Genomic DNA, 23,208 nt, shown 5'->3' on the forward strand with positions numbered 1-23,208 from the left:
GATAGCGTGCCCTGGGCTACACCTATCACGTGTTATATTCAGTCCAATTAAGGATGCTGCTCTGGAGACGCGTTCTTGCTTTTCCACGCGTCTTTTGTCACATTGAGTCCCATAATTTGAGAACTTTCGACCCAGTTTTCAACCAAACGGTCGACTATCAACAATATGCCTGTAGTAGACTCAAATACAACAACAGCTCTTGGGGATGATTACATGGAAGATGATCTCTTCGACTATAATGCTGAGATTTCCGATATCGATATATCAACTCGGGCGCCTACCGCTCCTGCCGAAAATAAAGACACATTGGGCATTGATGAAGAGGTAAAAATTAGAAGAAAGAGAGTTACAGTAAAGTTAGACGAGGAAAGGTATATTCTAAACATTACTTGCTGTCTTTTTGGTGAATTTTGTTAACACCGTGAAGGCTCATGTCAAGCCTGGGAATACCAAAATTGAGACAGGACGCTCCGAGAAAACTCAAATTCAAGGGTAAAGGTCACGAGGTAATGCACGACGCCAACCCATATATCACCTCGTTGAAAAACTACTTTTTCTAACTCCGAGCTCTAGTACCGCGACACCGCTAGACTTCTCTCATATTACCAGTTTTGGGCGGATGATCTTTATAAAAAAGCAAAGTTCCGTGACACTCTCAAAATTATCGAGAAATTGGGACACTCAAGAAGTATGAGAGACCAACGACTGAATTGGATCGAAGAAAGTAAACGAAAGGAAAGACTTCTTCGGGTAGGGGCAGAAGACGGAGACGAAATTCCTAGCGAAGAACCACGCAAGGATCGACCAGATAATCAAGACGACAGCGACCTCTATAGCTTCCCTCAACAGCCAGTCACAGGGACAGAGACCCAGGGTGTTTCTATTGGGCAAGCTCATGCAAACTCATCGGGCGCGTTGTTCCTGTCAGGCAGTGTAGAAGACGGTAGCGATGATGAGGATTTTGGTGTCGGCCCAGATGATGAAGAGTTGGATGCATTAATGAATATGGGGGGGGGCACGGCTTCTGGGGATGCTTCACGAGTACTTTCAAAGGAAGCAGGAAAGGATAAAACCAACGAATCGGTAAATACTGCACTTGCGGCAAGTACATCACTTGGTGATGATTTCGAGGATGAAATGGAAGTCATGGCAGATTTCGGGCCACCACCAGACTGGTAGGTAGACAAACATGTCTATACAATTACGTCTATCATTAGAATTTATATAGAGAATATCTTTAATCCAGTAAATTCATCGTTAATCTTGAGAGGTTTGGTTCCGGCATCAAGCCGATCCTTATGACGCCATAAAATAAGATCTTTAGATGCATGGGTTGTCGAGCCCAATCACTCAGCGCCAAGGATTATTTGGTAGCTATATACATGTACATACATGGGCCAATGATTGGTTGGATACATGTACATGCAGTACCGTCAAAGTTTGTTGAAAGTGAAGCTCCATACTGATATCGCCAGTAATAGGTTTGATACATGCATGAGATGATCGTACTCAAGGTGTATATTGGTACATTCAAGCGATGTATACAATCTACACACATGTGCATCTCAGTGTAATGAAACTCTAGAGCAGCTACATGTACCTACATGTGCCCTGAAGTTTACTTCAGGGTTAAGTGGGCATAGTCGCTCAGCATTTGCTTAGTTATCCTTGAGTCATCATCGTGCTGAGCAGCTCAAGCTTGAATGTAGAGACTTGACTGTCAAGCAGTTATCCGTTCCCAATTCGGGAAGTTTCTAGACAACTTCACATGAAGAATATGACCTAACAAAGCATATATATCCCTGTATCAAATAAAGAATTCTGCTGTCTTGACTTTTAATTTCGTCGATTGCCTTTCGAAATTAAGGAAAGGAAGGCGTTAATTTACTTTGCAGGAGTTACGGCGAAGCTGAAGTTATACTAGGCTACAAGTGCGAGAAAGGAGCTTGTAGAGTAGGAGTACCTATGAGCCGTGAGCTTCAGGGCGTTGCTAAGCGCAGCGCAGCTCCAGTATATACATGTTTGTATTGTAAATATAACCTCATTGTGGTTACGTAAGCATTTAGTGCATTGGTGACGGCCTGAAGAGCTCAAGTTGTAACCTCAGACATCAACGTTTCTATCAGACAGTTTTGGAACTCAATGCTTTGAAGTGATGTCATCTACAACTACTTTGATCGATGCCATGCAAACTTTGTCCTGTATAAACTTACAAGATGATGGTTGGATTGACAGCATTCTTGATGAATGCCAACCCCGCAAGAGGGTCAAGCCTGACGATTGCGAGCTACACAAGCAAACTCAGACGGATTTCCTTGCGCCTTCTCATGTATTCTCTACGAAATGGTTAAATCAGCTTCAGCAGTAAATTATCCTTTCAACTCAACGCAATCCTCACGAATGTACTAATTAATAATAGGCGTTGGGATGACCCTCCCGACTATGTCTCTTTTATGGGACTTGCTCCTACAATGTCTCGAAACATCATACGGTTCACTCGCGAAGGTCTCGAGGGACGTGTGACAGGATATAGAGAGGTCACTGTTCCCGCCCACTCAATCACAGCCAAAAACTCTACATCTCTTCTGCGCAAACCTGCCTCTAAAGCCGATTTTGTGAGAGGCAAGGCTGGTTTCTTTCCGTTCAGCCCTGGGGGCATTGATATTGGAACTGCAAATGAGAGGCCAGAGGAACTAGAATTACAAGAGTCCTTGGTAGAAGAAAGAATTGGCAAAGATGGATTACTAAAAGTTGCACCAGGAATGTTCAGGGGTCTCAAGCTAAGAAAGGATAACGACGAAGAGAATGAAGAAGCGGAGGATGTCGAAGAAAAAGTAGACGTGGAAGAAGAGGGCTTCAAATTCGGTGATGTTGCTCCAAAAAGAAGACATAAAGAAGAGACCGGGGATGTTATCATAAAGAAAGCCGAGAAACCTTTGGCAGAATTGGACAGTATCGATGATTTATTACCAATTGAGGTATAGCCTCCACCCAGAGTATGGGGAATCTATCCTTCCTTCGATAGCTAACCTTTGTGATAGTTTCCCATGCTTGCACCAAAAGGAAACTTGCCTTTGGCAGTGACAAGGCCAAAGGCCAAAGAATGGGCACATATGGTCGATGTGAACAAAGAAATTACCAATTTTCACGAGCTTGTACCAAATATGGCAAAAGAAGTATGTAGAGAGCTCTTAATAAAATTGACTCGCAAGCTAAGTTTGCACAGTGGCCATTTGAGTTGGATACTTTTCAAAAGGAAGCTGTTTATCATTTAGAAAATGGTGATTCGGTCTTTGTTGCTGCACATACATCTGCAGGGAAGACAGTTGTTGCCGAGTATGCTATTGCTCTTGCTACAAAACATATGACGAAGTAAGCATTTTCGTCTATTTTCTTCCTAGCCGAGGCTAATATCATCTACGTCAATAGGGCTATATACACCTCACCCATTAAAGCTTTGAGCAATCAGAAATTTCGCGACTTTAGAAAAGTATTTGATGATGTTGGAATCTTAACTGGCGATGTTCAAATCAATCCAGAAGCAAGTTGTTTGATTATGACCACCGAGATCTTAAGAAGCATGCTGTACAGGGGTGCAGATATCATCCGGGATGTGGAATTTGTCATATTTGATGAGGTCCACTATGTCAACGATCTTGAGGTACGTAGGACTAAATATCGTTTTGCACATTTCTCAACACTAATTATGATGGCAGAGGGGCGTGGTTTGGGAGGAGGTAATAATAATGCTTCCAGACCATGTAAATCTGATTTTGCTATCGGCAACTGTTCCAAATACCAAAGAATTCGCAAGTTGGGTTGGAAGAACGAAGAAAAAGGATATTTACGTTATTTCAACTCCAAAAAGGCCGGTACCTCTAGAACATTACCTTTGGGCCAATAAAGCAATGTATAAAATCGTCAGCGCCGACAAAAAGTTCCTGTTGCAAGGTTGGAAAGATGCGAATAATGCGTTATCGAGGAAGAAAGATCCACCGCCAGCTCAAGCACCCACGGGTAATCAACGTGGGGGTGGCAATCAGCGTGGAGGCCCAAATCAGCGTGGAGGCCCAAATCAGCGAGGAGGCCCAAATCAACGGGGAGGTCGTGGAGGGACACAGCAACGCGGCCAAAGCAGCGGAACCGTAGCCAGGGGTGGGAGGGGAGGTCGCAATACCGCTGCTCAAGACAAGAACATTTGGGTTCACCTCGTACAACACTTGAAAAAAGAAGAACTCTTACCAGCTTGCATTTTTGTTTTCTCGAAAAGGAGATGCGAGGAGAATGCTGATGCCTTGAGCAATATAGATTACTGCAACCAAACTGAGAAGAGTGCCATCCACATGATCATTGAGAAGAGTATTGCAAGACTGAAGCCTGAGGATCGACAACTACCACAAATCAGGAGGATGAGGGAGCTTTTGGCTCGGGGATTAGCTGTACATCATGGAGGATTATTGCCAATCGTTAAGGAAATTGTTGAAATTCTATTCGCAAAAACACTAGTCAAAGTATTGTTCGCGACTGAAACATTTGCCATGGGACTCAACCTTCCTACACGTACTGTGGTATTTTCGGGATACCGGAAACACGATGGGAAGCAATTCCGTGATCTTCTTCCTGGGGAATATATTCAAATGGCTGGTCGAGCTGGTCGTCGAGGATTGGACCCCCAGGGAACTGTTATCATAGTTTCTCCGATGGATGAAGCGCCGGCTGTTAGTCTACAGGGCCCTTTTATGAGATGACTTACTGACCTTTCATAGTACCCTACGCTAAATCACATGATCCTCGGTGACCCAACGAAATTGCAAAGTCAATTCCGCTTGACATACAACATGATCCTCAACCTTCTTCGTGTTGAAGCTTTAAAGATAGAAGAAATGATTAAGCGGAGCTTCAGTGAGAACACGACGCAAACGATGATGCCCGAACATGAAAGGCAGGTTGCTTTGTCTGAAGAGGGGTTGAAAAAATTGAAAAAAGAAGACTGTGAGATTTGTAGCGTTGATCTTGAGGCTTGTCATAGTGCTTGCATCAGACTAAAGGTTTTGTCGGGAGATGTATTACTGAGGTCGTTGGCGACTACCCATGGCAGGCGATTGTTCACTCCTGGACGGCTAATTGCCATACAAGAAGAAGTTGGTTTCCCCAGCCCCCAACTACATCTAGGTGATGTAATATTTACCAAGTTTCTTTAGAATGGACCTAGGACTGTTGGCGTACTCCTGAACGATGGAATACTTCAGGGCACCCGCCCTCTGCTCCAGGTATTGTGGCTTAAACCTGACACCAACAAAAAATCCTCCAGTAGGTCACGGGATTAGATTCATAGTAAACTGTCATAGATTACTTACATATAAATAGGTGATTTGATTCCGTTTCCGGCCTGCTCCTCTCTGGATTTACCCAATACTCCCCCAAAAGAGTGGAAACTTAGAGAGTTCATCATTCCAGTATTCAGTATTGAGTGGGTTTCAAAAACTATAATAAAATTTGATTCCCAGGCAGTTCGTCGTGGAGACAAGTTAGCAATCGCAGGATTACAGGCACAGCTCCTAGATTTGCTTGGGGATTGGAAAAAACCAGAATGGATCGAAGGCGATTGGAGTAAGATTAATGATATGACTTTCATTGAGCTTCGTCAATCGAAGAAACAGGAGACTGCAACTATATTGAACTCTACATGTCTTTCGTGTCCTAACTTTGTTACCCACGTTAGTATTCCGCCGGCCTCCTGATGTGAATTTCGGCTAACATTTTTCTGTAGTTTGCTATGCGACACGAAGAATTTTTACTTCAGGATAATATTTCCAAGCTGAAACAATTGATCTCTGATCAGAACTTACAACTTTTACCCGATTATGGGCAACGAGTTTCGGTATTGAAGGAATTGGGATTTATTGATGACAACCAAAATGTTCTACTAAAAGGACGGGTAGCCTGCGAGGTAAGTCATCTCCCCTTATCTTCTACCAGGCTAAAATATTTAGAGCTAATATTGCAAAGGTCAATTCAACAAGTGAGCTCGTCTTGACAGAATTAGTACTGGAAAATGTTCTCGCGGAATACGAACCCGAGGAAATCGTCGCCCTTCTCTCTGCCTTCGTATTTAGCGAAAAGACAGACGTTATACCAACAATCACACCTAAGCTTGAAAAAGGCAAGGCTAGGATAATCGAAATCGCGAAAAAGGTCAACTCGATTCAAATACAACACCAAGTATTGATAAACGCGGAGAGTGATGACTTTGAAGCGAGACCGCGCTTCGCTCTTATGGAAGTAGTTTATGAATGGGCAAAGGGAATGTCCTTCAACCAAATAACTGAGCTCACAGATGTCCTTGAAGGAACTATTGTTAGAGTGATCACCAGATTAGATGAGACGTGTAGAGAGGTTAAAAACTCGGCGAGGATAATAGGTGATCCATCACTTTTTGCAAAGATGCAGGAGTGTCAGGAGTTGATTAAGAGGGATGTTTGCCATTGCGCTTCGCTATACTTGGTCAGTACTCATCTGTCTACTCACATATTTACTAATCTACAGACAATGCTAACTATAGCCTAGTAAACATCTTTTGACATCATTAACGCAGCATTTGTTAGTATGGAACCTTATGCGGGAAATCAAAGCATGTACAGTTCGTTATAAATTAGGATCTGAGCATAGTTTCGTAGTGACTTAGGAGGGAATTATCTCCCAGTATTAAGGATGCTATTCTGTTGATGTGCAGCATCTTGCCAAGGCTTAGATCGTGTTGGTGTAGGTTCCCGATGCGGGAGGCTCTTATTTTTACCCCGCGAAGCCGCTAGAGTAAATACAAAGAAAGAAAAGAAAAGAAAGGGTTGCCGGCATAGCATGGCATGTCATGGAAATGCTGGCATCTACCTATCATAGACTTTCTGTAGCATGCCTAATTCAGAGATGGCGACGATTGGAGGGCCGCTGGAAAGACAGCTGTAAAGCTACGTTATTGTAGAGGAGTGTTTGGAGCACTTAAAAATAATCAGAGGATGTCTACTTGACGTTTCAACCCTACTCCACTCCCCCCTCCCATTTTCACTTCGTTAGTTTCGCTAGCTAGGTAGTCGTCGCACACTACATACATCCTATCTACATATAGTATCGAGCCCTACTTATCGCTAGGGCTGTGATTACTAGCACTTGTATTTTTTTTTTCTTTTTCGCCCAATTTTTTTTTTTTTACCATTTTTCCGCAACGCTCTTTTTTTTCTCAAGTGGTCCCTTTGATCTGAATGTGCCCCTCGCCCCTCCACTGCCCCTCTCTTCACATCCCCGCCGCTTCTCTGCACGCCATCAAAGCCTACGCTTTCGAGTGAGTGCCCATCTCCTCTGTGGATCGACTACACACACCACACTACTTGGGCTTCACCTCCCACCCCCCCACCCGCCCTGGCTTCGTTCGAAAATCCTTTTTCTCTCAATAAGCCAATATTGTCTCTCATCTCCTTGAACTACCCACCACTCTGCTCTACATAAAATATCAGTATAAAAAAAAGAGCCATGGATCTCGCAGCTCTCCGTGGGTGTACACTCTCAGCGTTAGATACAAATGCAGACATTCGACGACAAGCCGAGCTGCAGCTGAAGCAGGTTCTTGATCACCTTTACATTTCTACAAGGGAGAGTTTTCATATTTACTAACGCGAAACCTACAGGCGGAAGCAACACCTGGCTTTATCGGTGCACTTCTGGATATCATAGCAGCAGATCCTGAACCACAGGTTCGCCTTTCTGGTATCGCACCGAAACTCAAACCTCTCCCTTCTCCGAATATTTACCCATTCCTAGTAGTTTAACTGACGACCACTTTCTTACCCTCGACAGCTGTCTTGTACCTGAAAAACAAAGTTATCAGATCCTGGGAATTCAACGAGGAGTTCCCGAAAAACGTGCCCATCTCTGAAGATGAGAAGGCAGCATTCCGCGAACGGCTCGTGCCAACCCTTGCTTCGGCAGCCTCGCCGATACGACAGCAGCTTATGCCGTTGATTGGGAAAGTCCTTCATTATGACTTCCCCGAAAAATGGCCTGGTTACATGGACATTACCCTGCAGCTCCTTGGTTCGAATGATATCCAGTCGGTATTTGCGGGTGTGCAATGCTTGCTCTCGCTTTGTCGCGTTTACAGATTTAAGCAAGCCAACGACAAGAGAGAAGAATTGGACCGTGTCACCCAAGCGACCTTCCCCACACTCTTGGCCATCGGCAACAGATTGGTGGACGAGACTAGCACTGATGCAGGTGACATGTTAAAGATGATTATTAAAACATACAAGCATGCTGTATATGTGAGTTTTGAACCCTTGTCAAACTAATTGGCATAAAGCTAATGGCCGAGGCGAATAGTTCGAGTTGGCGGCTCATCTTCGGGAGGAATCTTCAATTGTCCCCTGGGCAACCTTGTTTATCAAGGTTGTAGGGAAACAAGCACCGCCAGAATCCATGCCTGAGGATATTGAAGACCGGGAGGCTCACCCGTGGTGGAAAGCCAAGAAGTGGGCCTACTCAAATCTGAACAGGCTTTTTGTGAGGTATGTTTTTTTCATTCCCTATTTTTCTTCGCCAAAATGCTTTTCTGACCTGCATGGCCCTTAAAAGATATGGCAACCCTACCAGCATCACCACAAATAACTCAGAAAATTATGAGAAATTCTCTAAGCATTTTATACAACATTTTGCGCCAGAGATTCTAAAGGCATATCTTCAGCAGATTGAGCTGTGGGTTTCGAAGCAAGCGTGGTTGAGCAAGATCTGCCTTTCATGCACTATTACTTTTATGGATGAGTGGTTTGTTCCCTTTAATAGAACTTCAAGAAAGGAGCTAAATAGTCTTTAAAGTATCAAACCATCAGCAACATGGAAGCACTTGAGCCCCCACGTCGAGAACTTGATCTCTCATGTTCTCTTCCCCCTACTTTGCCAAACAGATGAGGACCTCGAGACTTTTGAGTCAGATCCGGGTGAATACTTGAACCGCAAGATTAACTTATACGAGGAAATATCAGCTCCAGATGTTGCTGCCACAAATTTCTTGAACACACTTAGCAAGGCCCGCCGAAAGCAGACATTTACGGTTCTTAACTTTATTAATGAAGTGGTCAACCGGTATGAGGCAGCTCCGGATGACCAGAAGAATTACAGAGAAAAGGAAGGTGCTTTAAGAATGATTGGAACCTTATCTGCTATTATCCTTGGGAAGGGCAGTCCTATTGCCGATCAGGTGGAATATTTCTTTGTTCGCCATGTTTTCCCCGAGTTTAGGAGCCGCCATGGATTTCTCCGAGCTCGTGCGTGCGACGTGCTTGAGAAATTCTCCGATCTTGACTTTAGGGATGAGAATGTAAGTTCAATCTATATAATTGATGTATGTGGATCTAATTATCTTTTTAGAATGTCGTTGTTATCTACCAGAATATCTTGCAATGTCTCAACGATGCTGAATTACCTGTACGGGTTGAAGCAGCGTTGGCCCTACAACCTTTAATCAGGCACGACTTCATTCGGACATCCATGCAACAGAGCATCGCGGATATTATGCAGAAACTGTTGCAGCTTGCTAATGAGGTTGACGTGGACGCGCTTTCCAATGTCATGGAGGAGTTCGTTGAGGTTTTTGCTTCAGAGTTGACACCGTTTGCAGTACAGCTCACAGAGCAGCTGGTGGGTATCACCTCTCGTATTTCGTGTTACAAAATCTGACAAGATTTTAGAGAGACACTTATCTCAGGATCATCCAAGATGTCATTGACAAGGGTGCTAACTCTATTGATGACGATGTTGATAACTACCTGGATGACAAGAGCATCACAGCTCTTGGGGTTTTGCAGACCATTGGAACCCTGATATTGACTTTAGAAAGCTCTCCCGGAGTTTTGTTGCAATTAGAGCAAGTTCTTGTTCCAGTCATTACAGTCACTTTGGAACATAAGTTGTTTGGTAGGTGCAAGAATACTTAATCTGAGACTCCTTTACTAAGAACGAGATAGACTTGTATAACGAGGTCTTTGAAATTATTGATAGTTGCACTTTCTCTGCCAAAGCAATCTCGGGTACCATGTGGGCGGTATTTGAACTTATCCACAAGTCTTTCAAGGACCGTGCGGAGATATACATCGAGGAAATGCTTCCCGCATTAGACAACTACATCTCATACGGTTCCGACATGTTGATTCAAAACCCAACATACTTGGCAGCAATGTTCGATATCATTTCAACTGTAATCAATCCAATCGAGTTATCAATTTGGGGATTCTAACAAATTCTCTAGATCTTTACGAACGAGCGTCTAGGCGCCATGGACCGCATTTGCGGGTGCAAGCTCGCTGAGGCTGTGATGCTCAATCTTCGGGGACACGCTGACCAATACTTGCCTCAATTTGTTGAGATTGCCATGCAATGCCTTACAGCACCTAACGAGATCAAGTCTTACCGCATCCATTTGATGGAAATGGTCATCAACTGCATTTACTACAACCCAGCCGCTACCTTACAGATCCTCGAGAGGAATGGTTGGACAAACAAATTTTTCAGTCTTTGGTTTTCAAATATTGAGAATTTCAACAGGGTGCACGACAAGAAGCTTTCGATTGTGGCGATTGTGGCATTGATCCAGCTTACGCCAGAGCAGATTCCTCAAAGCATCCAGCCGGGTTGGCCGAAGTTGATGCAGGGAATCGTACCACTCTTTCAATCTTTGCCCTTGGCTATGAAGAATCGTGAGGAAATTCAAAAAGAAGGCCTAACACTTGACGATTCATACGGATCTGACAGTGACAACGAGTGGGAAGGCGAGGCAGCATGGAACAAGGAGGGTGAGGATGGTATGGTTCTTTAATGTTCAATTCTCTCGAGCAATCTGCTGATGAAAATTTTCTAGCCGATGAGCTTGATATACCAGATGAAAGTAGTGCATATATGGAGTTCCTGAATAATGAGGCATCTGCTCGGGGTGTTTTGTCCGCCAATTGGGATGATGAGGATGATGATCTTGAGGAGGAAACTCTCTTGGAGACTCCATTGGACAATATTGAACCTTACCAATTGTTCAGAAACGCATTGTTGGGTATGTATATTCTATCTTCAAAATTGAGCGATCTTTTCTTTGCTAATCGTTTTATAGAATTGCAACAGCAGCAACCCCAGATCTATGAAGGGCTCACAAAAGGTCTGAGTCCAGATGAACAAAATGTGATCAAGGGTGTGGTTCACGAAGCTGAGGCTAAAAAATTGGCTGCTGACGCTATGGCTGCGGCTGTCGGTGGCATGCCTGTCAATGGGCATCAATAAAATAAAGGTTTGGTTTGTGGAGGAACATTAATACGGCTTTTTTTTCTTTCCAAGGAAAGCATTCATCCGAGGGGTCTAGCGTTAAACCTAGCTTCCTTTCTATTATATCTCTTTTCCCCTATTGTCTCTCTATCCCTTGGTTCGTTATTTGTTTTGTTTAGATAGTTGTCTCATTTGCGATCCGATCATGAGTTAGTATGATGACAAAGTACATGTAAATGTATTTCTTTAAAAAGAAAAATCGGATTATGGTAGGAGTTTTCAAAAAAAAAAAAAAAAGTGGCGATCTTCAAATGTAAGTGGGCTACATGTGTTTTTCATTGCATATAATATTCTCTACAAGTGGAATGCAGCCTCCGGCCGCAAATTCGCTAAAGCTTAAGCCTAAGAGAGAGAAATATACTGTCTAATCTATGTATAACCTCTGAGTGGATATTGTAATGTCCATTCTATCTACGAAGCCAGTCATCCATGATATCTATAGATCTATATTAATAGTCAGTACAAACTACCTACCTATGAAAGTGGATGTCGCATCCCTTCCGAACTCGGGAGTGGCTCTTTGTCCACTATCTACACTGCATAGCAGTCCTGGTAGAAGAAAATCAACCAATCATAATGCTTCCTGACCACAAGGAGGAAGATTATACTATTTAGATGGGTCATGACATATCACTCGCTTGAATAGATGGCATTTGATTGATTGATTACTTCATTAATTGTATCTGAATGGATGGCATGGTTTTACGCAAATAGCATGGTCGAAATTTTACGCTTACACTATCCCTTAAGCCGCCAGGCCTGACCTCAATTATTACTTAAACTGGTATATAAACCTACTACATAAAAAGGTACTGGTTGCCAGCAGGCTGGCTAGGCCCCGAATGTTTCTGCTCTTCTTTGAAGTCTACCTTGCGAATAATTATGGATTATATGTTGATATATATTAACTTTTTCCTCAATAATCGTGGGGTACTCGATATTGGGGTGCCTTCGGCACCTCCTCCCCCTTCCCCCCCTTTCCGGAATCCCCTTCGCTCTCCCCCCCCCCCCCAAGTTGACCTAGTAAAAGGGACTGAGTTCGAGATTTATGTGCCAAGGAATGACTGCCAGAGACTATCTACGCCGGAAGATGCTCCAGGCTTGTGATGGATTTGGCTGAATAATCATTGATTTCATAGTGAACTAGGCTTAGATAGGCAACTTTGTACCATTCTACCCGCGACCCCCTCTGTCTCCGACATTCGGGGCACTTTAGCGCAGTCTATCCCTTAGGCGGTCCAAATCAAAATCGTGACCGAACCAGATATGGCTGAATGTGCTCAGTTGAACCCAATTACTGTTCATTCTCTCCCTGTCTCTAGTGGAACAGGTGGAGCTTTCTAGCGTGTGAGAAAAAACTCGAGGACAGGATAAACAGGAACTGCGTTTATCAGAGCATAGCTACCATATCTGGTTTGATCACGATTTTGACTTGGGCTGACCGCCTAAGGGATAGGAAATGTTCCTAATATTATTAGTTTATATTAAAACAACTCAAGTACTTAAGTTAGTATCCTCTAATCCGTTCCGAATCTAGATGGGTTTTCGGAAACTAGGGGTCCCCAAAGTAATATTCCACAGCGCGGACGTAGTATTTACATGTAGTATGAGACTTTAGGCTTGCCTCACTGTTTGAGGGTAGAGTGGTTGGTAAAAGTACAATTTTCCGTGGGGCCTTGAGGCCGCCAGTACGTTGGATGTAGGTACAGGTATTTAGCACAAGCCAAGACTACATCATCTCTCCTTGTTGTCTCGAACTAAACCTAATTAGGCTTTCCCAACGCTAAGTTTAATATTAAACCCATCTAACCTAGTCTCGTGCCCAGCCTGTGTTTGCTTGATGTAGCTGCATGCAGACAAAACAGTCTGGGAACGAGACTACAGTATCAGAAATGGGGGTAAAACTGATATCGCATCAGTGCGGCATTGCGAGAATATGCCACTTTATCTCCGTATTTTGACGAAGTAAACGGTAGTGTTACCGCAGTGGTACGGCATTGCCAAAGACTGTGGTAGTCATTTTATCCATGTTTCTGTCACTGTACATCTAACCCAACATCTAGCCCGAGACAACTCTTTTTGAAATACATGTATCTCTCAACGCGGGGCTCTCACAGTACCAACCAGACGGACCAAATTCATCTTACACCAATTTTTTTCCCGTTCACGCCGTGAGATGTACGTTACTCTGAGTATCTGGACCTGAAGTGCTTGTAATATCTGATGTAATATACTCCACTAACATGTAGTACAGTGGTAGCTGTGGCCATTACATCATCAAGCCACTCTGTTCGCCTATACTCTACTCATGACAGTTTATACTATACAGGCCCTACAGGACCCTTACATTTAGGCCTACCGGTGGTTGTGGAACATGTCGCTTGGGCAGCTCCTGTTTTATGACTACATGTATGTAACCCGTATGAGCGGAGACAGCGGAGGAGCATACATGTAGTTATAGTTAGTGCGGGCAGGAACACGTGGCTAGAGCGGATAACTCTCTAGTATAGATTTGTCTTCGTCCTGTCACCATAGATCATCATCACTTCAATTGCATCACGTCGTTCTAGCAGCTCGAGGAATTCACGTTTGCATCAGTTCTTCGAGAAGGATCAAGACATGAATACAAAAAGCGGCTAACATCCTCCAATCCAGGAAAAGATGATTTTAAGAAGAGGTTACTCACTCGTTAACCAAAAGGTCGGAAGTCGTTGCAACTAAATCCCCATACAAAATTCCGACCGTTTAATTAACGCGCGAGTAGTGTGTCATAAGGACTTGCGGCTAAACCAGGAGTGATGGTATCAATACCCAAAGTGTGCCAAACCACCCTTTTGTGAAAGTAGCACATCAATGGGGGGAGGTTTTATATGGTTGACAAAAATCGAAGGTTTCAGACGTTGGTATTGCCAAGGCTCGAGTGATAGTGTGTGATCAGCAAAATATTCATGTACATCAACGCTTTTTCGAGCAATGGATGGTATAATCCACCTGGGTACCCTAGATGTGATATCACAATAAGTTTTGGAATGGGGGAATTGAATATGTGCATGAAAAGACAGCTTTAGAGTGAGGATAGATGTCGAGTGTGTGGCGCGCGGGGAATTGTACCATGACAAGAGGGCATTAAGAAATTCGTTCAGGAAAATAAATTCGGGCATTAATACATTATACAAGAAATGAATAAATCTTAGAGACTACATGTAACTCACAATTATGTATGGCGCCCGGGGTCTGAAACCCACACCTCGTTCTGGTAGAAACTGGGGATCCAATACCTAAGCTTCTCGCCACGACTTAAATAACCCTAACAAAGACTATTTTCGCATGAAGCCGGTCTGTCCCTAGCCCCAAGGTAATAGCTATAGTTTCGTTTCTCTAGAAATATATGTCGATATTGAGTAGGCTAGCGTATTGACTGAATTCCAGAATTCGCGGCTGTGGATATACTTAGACTAGTCCGGAAGCCGCCACAGTCACAGATATCACTCTATCTCTCTCACTAAAGGTGTATGTAAGACTGTATGTAGGTTAATTTGATTCTCGAGATAGTGAATATAGATTAAATTAATATAAATTAAGACTCCAGGTTGGAGATCCGGAAAGATCGTTTATTTCTTTTAGCAGTTTTATAAAAGCCAATATTATATACCTATATATACGTACATACATGTACATTTACATACCCTAACCTAGCTTAGAGTGCGGATAGTATTAGATAAGCGAGTGATAACCTGTGATCTCGTTACTTCTCCCTGACTGATCACGTGTAGGAGGTAAGAATTTCGAACCTTGGTGCTTCTTCATAATACAAACTCGGTTACTATTACTCCGTAATGAGGTCAGGTTGCAAGGGACAGACAGCTTTGCCGCGTCAAAACATAAAGATGACGACTTCCTGAATGGCCCCCAATAGCCGCTGTCAATAAGCCAAAACCCCCACCATCTCCAGAAATCGAGACCGAAGATGGTGGTGCAAAAGATAATAATATGACTATCTAACTCATGGATAAGAATTAATTTTACATAAGGCTACACGTTTTTCCAGAAAGCTTAGCCATCCTGGTGATGATGCTCCCTCCGGTTGGAAGGCACCCCTCCTCCAATATCGGTAGAATTTATTAAGCGTTCCTGGCCAGTTTTAATTGGTGATCTCTGATAAATACCGTTATCCCTTGGACGGATGAAACCTGCAAATTCGCGACCTGGACCGTGCACGCACTTAGTAAGGCAATTGTCTTTCTTTTTACAGGTGATAACAATAATTGAGCCAACCAAAAATCAGCTCTAATTACCACATAAGGCTAGTGATAGCTGAAAGAGGGAAGTCGCGAATTTGCAGGTTTCATCCGTCCAAGGGATAAACATCTGGGATGGATAGATGGAAGACGGTTCGTGAAGCCGCCCTGGCGAATAATGGGTTCCGAAGAAGCCGAGAGGAGGGGAGAAGGATGAGGACGAGGAAGACCGGGGTTTGTTTATCAGATTAATTTAATCACACAGTGCGCATCTTTTCCGCAGTGCTTGTGCCCAGACCTATTTCCTGTAGCACAAACAAATTGCACTTGATAATCAGGGGGCCAAAAGAGCAGGGGAGAGGTTCATCATGAGAACCTGAGCAGGGTAACACATAATGTAAAAAGCCCTTGGCGTTTCGGTCTACTAACCGAAGCGACGGGTAACCTAACGCGTGAATGAACCACACGCAAACCCTGTCTAAACATCCGCTCAAGTCTTCTCCCTTTTGTTTCTGCTTTCAAATACCTCCGCTGTTTTTTACCGTACAGTCACACCATGTCGCCAGCTCTTCTGGCTAGTGGCACTTCTACCTTAGGAGGTATTGATTCTTTTGTATCATGCCTGAAGCAAATTCTTTCGACGATCGAAAAGAGCTCTCTTGAACCCCCACTGGGCGAGCCGGATTTCGATGCCGAGCTCTTGGGTCAAATCAAACCTGCAACACAACCCGTCGATGAGCTCTACAAATCATCGCTTGAGATAGCGTGTAAAACCATATTATATGAGCTTGCTGTATGTGTGCTCTGCGGAGCTATCAAATCAAAATCGCTAACGAAGTTTAGACAAAAGACACCTCTGTTAGTAACGAAACCTTGGTCGCGTTCGGAAATCTACTAGATTTAGCCTTGGTGTTTGCGGAGCTTGGTATACCATCTCTTATTCGATTCCTATATACACTTTATCTTACACAAACCACACAGAAATCTCCGAACCCGGTTTGCCTCTTGCCTTAATTGAGGAACTCTTCGACTCTCAAACAATCCCGTCATGCGAGCTACTATTCCAATATCTTGAGTCCCGGATCGAACGGGTGACGGCAGGTATCGAAGGGAGCAAAGGTAAAGGTCTTATCTTGTTGCGTTTACTCAACGAATTACTCCGGAGGTTATCGAAAACAGAAGACACTATTTTCTGTGGGCGAATATTGATCTTCCTAAGCAAGAGCTTTCCTATCGGTGAAAAATCGGGGGTCAACCTGAGGGGAGAATTCAACACTCAAAATGTGACTGTGTATGATGACACTCCTCCCCAGGAGCCCGTCCTAGATGTGGAAATGGAAGTTGATACGAAGGAGGAGGAGGTAAAAACTGAAGAATCAATATCGGCTGCTATTCCTGAGGGGGACGTAAAAAGCGAAGATGGCACAAAGGGTGCTAAAACGGTCTCCTTTACTGCTGGGCAGGAGCCCAAAACCCCCTCCGAGGTCCTAAGTACCAGTGCACTATATCCCATTTTCTGGTCCCTGCAACGCGATTTTGCAGATCCGCAACGGCTATTACAGGCCCCAGAATCTTTAGAGACTTTTAAAAAAGGCCTTGCCGCAACAATGGCGAGATTTCAAATAGCAGACGAGGAAGCCGTCAAAAGTAGTGGCATAGGAGAAAAAAAAGACAATCAAACAAGCAACAGTAAGCGGTCAGATGACAAGAAAGCTAGTCTAGTAGTTACTGGAGAGAAAAGAAAAAGAGATGACGAAGAGGACGATTCACATGGAGAAGGGTTTAACCCTAAATATCTGACTAGTCGGGAATTATTTGAACTTGAGGTAAATACATCCCTTCACACATCTTGATTTTGTTTAGTATTGTGCATAGTTGAGGCTAAGATGCATATAAATCATAGATCAGCGACTTAACGTTCAGAAGGCATGTGCTCGTACAGGCAATGGTTCTGATTGACTTCTTACTAAGCCTTACACCTGGGGCAAAAGACAAGTGGAAGGATATCAAGACACCCAACAGAGCAGTTCAATATTCCTATACACTGAGTCCTGAAGATGTGAGATTCTCCACAACCTGCCAACATCATCTTTAGCCGGCGGATCAACGTACCGCCGATGTGATATGTTCCTTATGAAGCTAATCTCAACATCACATAGGAGCAATGGGCTATCAGCACCCGCACCCAAATATCTAATAGCCTGCAGCCCAACCAGTCTGGTAGACTCTTTATGCGTCTTATCAATACCGTTCTCACTAGAGAACAAAACTGGGTGCGGTGGAAAGCGGAAAGTTGCCAGCCATTTGATATGCTCCCTCTAGCCGAGGAAGAATTTGAAGATGCAAAACTCAAGGCTGAAAAACAGTGCATCTCGGAGGCTCCTTTTCGTTATGTCATGGGAACACCAACTCTGAGTAGACTCTGGCAGGGGACTGGGGACGCATCGGGGATGGAGGGATTAACTGACGAGGAGAGGTACACTACTACCTGATCCCATACTTACTTTTACATCAGACACGTTATTTTTTTTACTAATTCGCACGCCAGACATCGTATCCCTACACCCGAGTCTTTCCGAGCAGGTGTCCAACAGGCTCAGGAAGATATCAAAGACTCATTTTTTCCACAGGATATCGAAGAAGCCCAAAACGCAAAATTCACGAAAACGTGGAAGGCCTTGCGTATTGCATCGCGAGATCGCTTTCATTTATTCAACAAATTTGATGATAAATTTGACGAGGAAAGAAATGATCTGGAAATGCTTTTTGATGTGGATGAAAAGACGAAAGAAGAAGCAAAACCGAAGGTGAATCAGCAAGCATAGTCTAATAGGAACTAGAGAGCAATACTGGTGGCTGACACGGTAAAATTTGGTTGAGCTTTAAAAGCCCACAACATCAACTTGAAAAGAAGGCGAACCAGTTCAACCTGGAGGAGGTCGTGAGGTCGAGATCAGGTGTGAATGTGAAAGCTCTGCATCTCGACAAAAAGGCAGCACAACGGCTTGGGGTCCTTAATTACACTACGCGGATCAGAATGGGGTGGTAATTTTATCAAATAGAAGGTTATCTGTCGATTGAGGCCCGGGAGGACACGAATTCCCTCGACCAGGACCTTTCTTCAAGGCTGCAGCAAAAGGTTTTAAGTGATAGGCCATGCGTGGCGTTTAACCTGGGCCGGCTTCTCATTCCGAAATGAAATCTATAGGTGTAGATACGCATCTGGAAGATCTTTACCGCCTTGACCCTTCTTATTGTCTCGTTCATCTTGTGTTTACCCCCCCCCCCAAAAAAAAAAGAATCAAAATCAGGTTGAGCATCTTTTTGCCCCGAACCCGAATCCCTGCTCGCAATCAAGCGTCTACGCACACGCGGGAGCAATATGACCCTAGTCATACAATATGTACCCCGTTCCCTCATTCTAAGTTCAATATATGCAACTTCCGATAAACTACGCTGAAATTGCAACGATTAATAGCTGCAGAAAACCCCAATTCCCATGTGCACTGAAAAATTCGTTGTACTGATCTTCCCAATCTTGAGGGACTACCAATACCCCACCCCAAATGCTCATAAGCCTGCTGATACCTCAATTTCTTTTTCTTGCCCGTTATGAGGCCGGCACGATGGGCAGGGATCATAACTTTAGATTAGGAATGATCGTTCCCAGTCTGGGCCCCTCGTGATCGAAGCCAGCATCCACTTTAGCCACCCCATACATATCTCCGCGCAACAGCATACTCTCTCTCTTTCTCTACTCTCCGCATTTATATTCATCCTTTTACCGGGTCCTTCCGAGTGTGAGGGGTGTATGTAGGGGTGTGGATACCCCCCCCTCTCTGATGTTTTTCCGAGTCAAACTCCGGAATTTCCTGAAATCTTCCCTTTTTACTATCTCGAGAAAGCCATGCTTGCATGTTGATACAAGGTGGAATGCAAGCGCCGATATATCATTAATCTGCACTAATTCCAAGCTCGGGAAGGGGAAAACGTGAAAGATATTACTTTGCCACCCAGCCGCCGCCCAGTGCTCTTTACAATACCGGAAAAATATATACAGGTACGAGAGGCCGGGCTTAGGCTTGTGCTGCCGAATGAATGCATCTGTTTCGATGCCTGCTGCAGCAGGTCGAAGAAAGCTGGGAGAAGGATCTCTCTTTCGTTCTTCAGGGTAGAAGAAACGTGGGTGCTTACACTGACATGACAGGACATACAGGCATATTGTGCTTGTCTTATTTCTCTCTCCGGTTGCTAGCGGCAGCACTACTCGAGGATAAATACGATTTCAGATGCCAGAGAGCTAGAGGCGTGAGATGCCCTGTGCACAACAGCACAGGTGCGGGTTACATCCAGCCTTTCTTCTTTTCCTTTAACCAGAGGAACATTCACGCCACGACGGAGCATCTGGCCTATTTGAGAAACTTGTGCTTCTGATCCGCATCCCTATGTTCGATGAAGGGAAAACTGGCCTCTATTGTTTTTAACCTGAGAACTTGCATCATGGTATGACGTGACGATAGTAATGACTCGTCACTTGTCATAGCTCTCATTCATTCATTTTCTTATCCGACTTTAGTTGCTAGGTTTATGGATGCCTCATTGACTGACCGACTCCTGCCTGCCCCCCCTTCACCTTCACCCGAATGCCGGCGCAAGTAAGGGCGTCTAACTTGTGTATACGTCGCCATGTATGCCTGTCTGCCGCTCATGTCTCTGATTCGAGTCGCTCGCATGTGTTGGATCAAGTCTCAGCCAGTGAATGCGGGGGTGCAGGACACAAGCTGTATATGATATCTTTCTTTTTAATTCTGACAAAGGCTGCAGGTGCGATGCGTATTTTTGCAATCACCACTTGCTCATTTGCTCGCTTGTTATCGCTAAGGCATCCAACTGAGAAAGGTCATTTTATATACAACCTACTCTAACAGAGTTGACGTACATATGCTTTGCATAAGAAGGGGAAGAGATAGATAAATATGGCACCGATGGATGGGTGGCTATATCGTTTGTGTACGATCGGATATGTTTCGATGAAGTTAAGTGGTGGGGGCGCGCGCTGTTCCTGCCTACTGACTGCCTGAGAGATTCTGGGCTGAAAAGGCGAGGGTCCCCTTGATAGTACCTATATACGGTTATCAAAACGTGCGTGCGCAGAGTACTATAGGTTCCTCTTTTTTTTTTTTGCCTTTTTTATATTGTTTTTAATTTTTTTTGTTTTAGTTTTACCAGGGAAATGGTTTTCTTACCAGATTTCTAGCTTACTGCCATCTGTACCCCGGGTTTTCAATGGACGTCATGCGTTGGGCAATCAATCAGGTCAATCAATCAACCCCAAGAACGACAAGGCAAAAAACATAAACCCGATACCAGGTTTCCAATGTTGAAATCGTTTATACGACGTCTATCGAGATTGGAATACGCTATTTTTGTGTCTACTAGTAAACCGGGAAATGATTGATTGGTTATCTGAAGAGTATAGCCCTTTCTTACCGGTACCATTAATCATTAGGGACAGCATTCATTGGCTAGAATAGTGGGCTGCAACCTATGCAATAAACTTGATGGGCTGAATACATTACCAGCAATGATTCTTATTTCTGGCATAGAATGGGCCTGAGACCGTTGGTTCATGGACGACTATAACTGGTGACGAATGCCTGAGTGAAACAAAATCGATTCCCATCAAGTACGAACTTTATTTATCAGTGGCTATATCGCCTGTTTCACTTACGATCATGTGGTCGGTTGATTACGCCAACAAGCATGGAGGGTATGTTTTACTCAGATGGTAGTGAGTCTACATAGTTTACTTGAGAACTACATGTACGAAACCAATTTATCTCAAGAAAGGTCTCTGGCCTATCATGTTATGTTGTCTACAATACTCGACTAATGTTCTGAGCCCCGGATATTATTATAGTGATGGAAATCACATTACAGTCTCAGACCGAAACAATAATAAAGATCTCGATAAATATTAAGATCTCGATAAATATTAAGATCTCGTATTACTGTACCTGAGGGATAGTGAGGTAGATATTACCATCACTAAGCAAACAGAAAAAAATTACTGTTTCGTATATCCAATTATATGTTATGCTTGATACCCCCCAAAACGCTAGTCTCAGACCCTTCGAGAAGGTAATGGAAGAAGACACCCAAAGCTTAGCGAAATCTTCTAGAAGCAGTTTTGAGATATTTCTTTTTTGCGGTCAAAAAGATCTCCTTCAATTCTCCGTGCTGCACAGACGTTGCAGGAGGGCGTGCCCTGTATCGGATTGGACCGAGACTATCTATATCAATCATGCTGTTTCTATAGCTTCAACTTCATCCTCGCCTATAGATGAAGAAAGAAAATCATTGCAGTAGTGAATGGCCTGTCACGCTTTGACGCCAGAACCGAAACCTCATGCATGCAGCTCGATCGGTTGGGTTTGGCTCCCGAGTTCCGCGATAAGGCTGTTAGATACATAGCTTCATCTCAGTGTAGGGAATATACGAATCAAAACTTACCGGCTTCCACATATACCCTTTTACGGATGAGATGTCATGTGTGTGAAGATGGATATAGGTGGGCCTTGGTGGTTGTTGCGGCAAATCACGTCAAGACGCACGGTTCAGAGTTCAGGGTTGTTCCGCAGAATGACTTCTCCGGATTGGTAGTTCAGACTTGTAGTGTTTTGTCAAGCCTTGTTAGTGGGGAAGGCTTCTAGAAGACAGTCTCAGGCAGGTGTCGAATGTCGTAATTAGGATGTGAAAAGTCTTGGGGTCCATGCACGATAGGATTGTATCGGTTCTTTCGCGATGGAGTGAAACTACTCTAAGGCTGAGCATGAGGGGGAAAAAAGAAAAGAAACCGATTTATTACGCATAAGGAAGAAAAAGGAATATGTATGCAGACTTTACATCGAAGTGGTCTCCAAGAAGGCTAACTTACATACATCATTTAGAGAGAGGGAAAACGATCTCGTTTCGACAGGGTTCCTTGCAATTGCAAGAAACAAAGTGTGGCAAACAGCCTGGCCTTTCTGCTAGATGACGCGCAGCTCGCCCGTTTGCTGCAGTGGGTGCAGTGGTGTGCATCTCTTACTCTACATCTTATCAAAAGACTGCAGGTTGACCGTTGCACTCCTTCTCTTGGAGAAAACGTCGGTGCTAGGCACACCGGAAACCTGCAAGGGCAACTTTGTTGGACGTCGTTCAAAAACGTCCGAAAATTACACCCCCAGCCCCTAGTGATCCTATTTTGTCATTCGTGCATATCGTGTGTATGTACATTCATTCCTTTTTTCCGATGTGGTTTGGTTTTTTTTTCTCTCAATTTTGTTACTCTAAAAACCAAGTGCTCAAGAGTACGCAACATGTAGATATGATACTTGCAGCATGTTGTCTCTCTTTCCTTTTTCTTGGCTCCTCCTTCACAACTGTAGTTAGCCAAGATCCGACTGGTCCGTGCCTGATGCACGCACATGCTGGCTTGCTCCTGCTGCTGCTCACACACGCAAGTTGCTTGGGAAAGGAGGGAAACGGTACCGTCGGGGAATTATAGCGAATCCATCACGAGACATGCAGCTGTCATACATAATAATTCCTTTCTCTATAGCTTTTTTTCGTTCAT

At 43.9% G+C, this 23,208-nt stretch overlaps 4 protein-coding genes across 4 annotated transcripts; all 4 read left to right on the forward strand.

The window, feature by feature from the left end:
* Positions 1-165: 165 nt before the first annotated feature.
* H6S33_000633 (uncharacterized protein) lies at positions 166-1,179 on the forward strand (the record flags this gene model as incomplete). Its single annotated transcript, XM_044832032.1, has 3 exons — positions 166-371; positions 428-506; positions 574-1,179. 3 exons carry the CDS (start codon positions 166-168, stop codon positions 1,177-1,179), a joined length of 891 nt encoding a protein of 296 aa, XP_044700192.1.
* Positions 1,180-2,155: 976 nt separating this feature from the next.
* Positions 2,156-6,570, forward strand: H6S33_000634 (uncharacterized protein; the record flags this gene model as incomplete). Its single annotated transcript, XM_044832033.1, has 12 exons — positions 2,156-2,364; positions 2,420-2,978; positions 3,042-3,176; positions 3,227-3,372; positions 3,430-3,661; positions 3,717-4,718; positions 4,767-5,141; positions 5,202-5,310; positions 5,368-5,717; positions 5,771-5,950; positions 6,010-6,504; positions 6,568-6,570. 12 exons carry the CDS (start codon positions 2,156-2,158, stop codon positions 6,568-6,570), a joined length of 3,795 nt encoding a protein of 1,264 aa, XP_044700193.1.
* Positions 6,571-7,524: 954 nt separating this feature from the next.
* Positions 7,525-11,310, forward strand: H6S33_000635 (uncharacterized protein; the record flags this gene model as incomplete). The annotated part of the gene is made up of 12 exons (XM_044832034.1): positions 7,525-7,614; positions 7,680-7,758; positions 7,849-8,312; positions 8,371-8,555; positions 8,623-8,811; positions 8,863-9,364; positions 9,415-9,684; positions 9,735-9,960; positions 10,011-10,240; positions 10,292-10,844; positions 10,901-11,086; positions 11,144-11,310. 12 exons carry the CDS (start codon positions 7,525-7,527, stop codon positions 11,308-11,310), a joined length of 3,141 nt encoding a protein of 1,046 aa, XP_044700194.1.
* Positions 11,311-16,146: 4,836 nt separating this feature from the next.
* On the forward strand, positions 16,147-18,415 carry H6S33_000636 (uncharacterized protein; the record flags this gene model as incomplete). Its single annotated transcript, XM_044832035.1, has 6 exons — positions 16,147-16,383; positions 16,434-16,515; positions 16,572-17,416; positions 17,494-17,649; positions 17,750-18,066; positions 18,139-18,415. The coding sequence occupies 6 exons, from the start codon at positions 16,147-16,149 to the stop codon at positions 18,413-18,415; spliced, it is 1,914 nt and encodes a 637-aa protein (XP_044700195.1).
* Between the last annotated feature and the right edge of the window lie 4,793 nt (positions 18,416-23,208).

The sequence above is a fragment of the Morchella sextelata genome (genome assembly GCF_020137385.1).
Source record: "Morchella sextelata strain SCLS chromosome Unknown scls_1, whole genome shotgun sequence".
Classification (NCBI taxonomy): domain Eukaryota; kingdom Fungi; phylum Ascomycota; class Pezizomycetes; order Pezizales; family Morchellaceae; genus Morchella; species Morchella sextelata.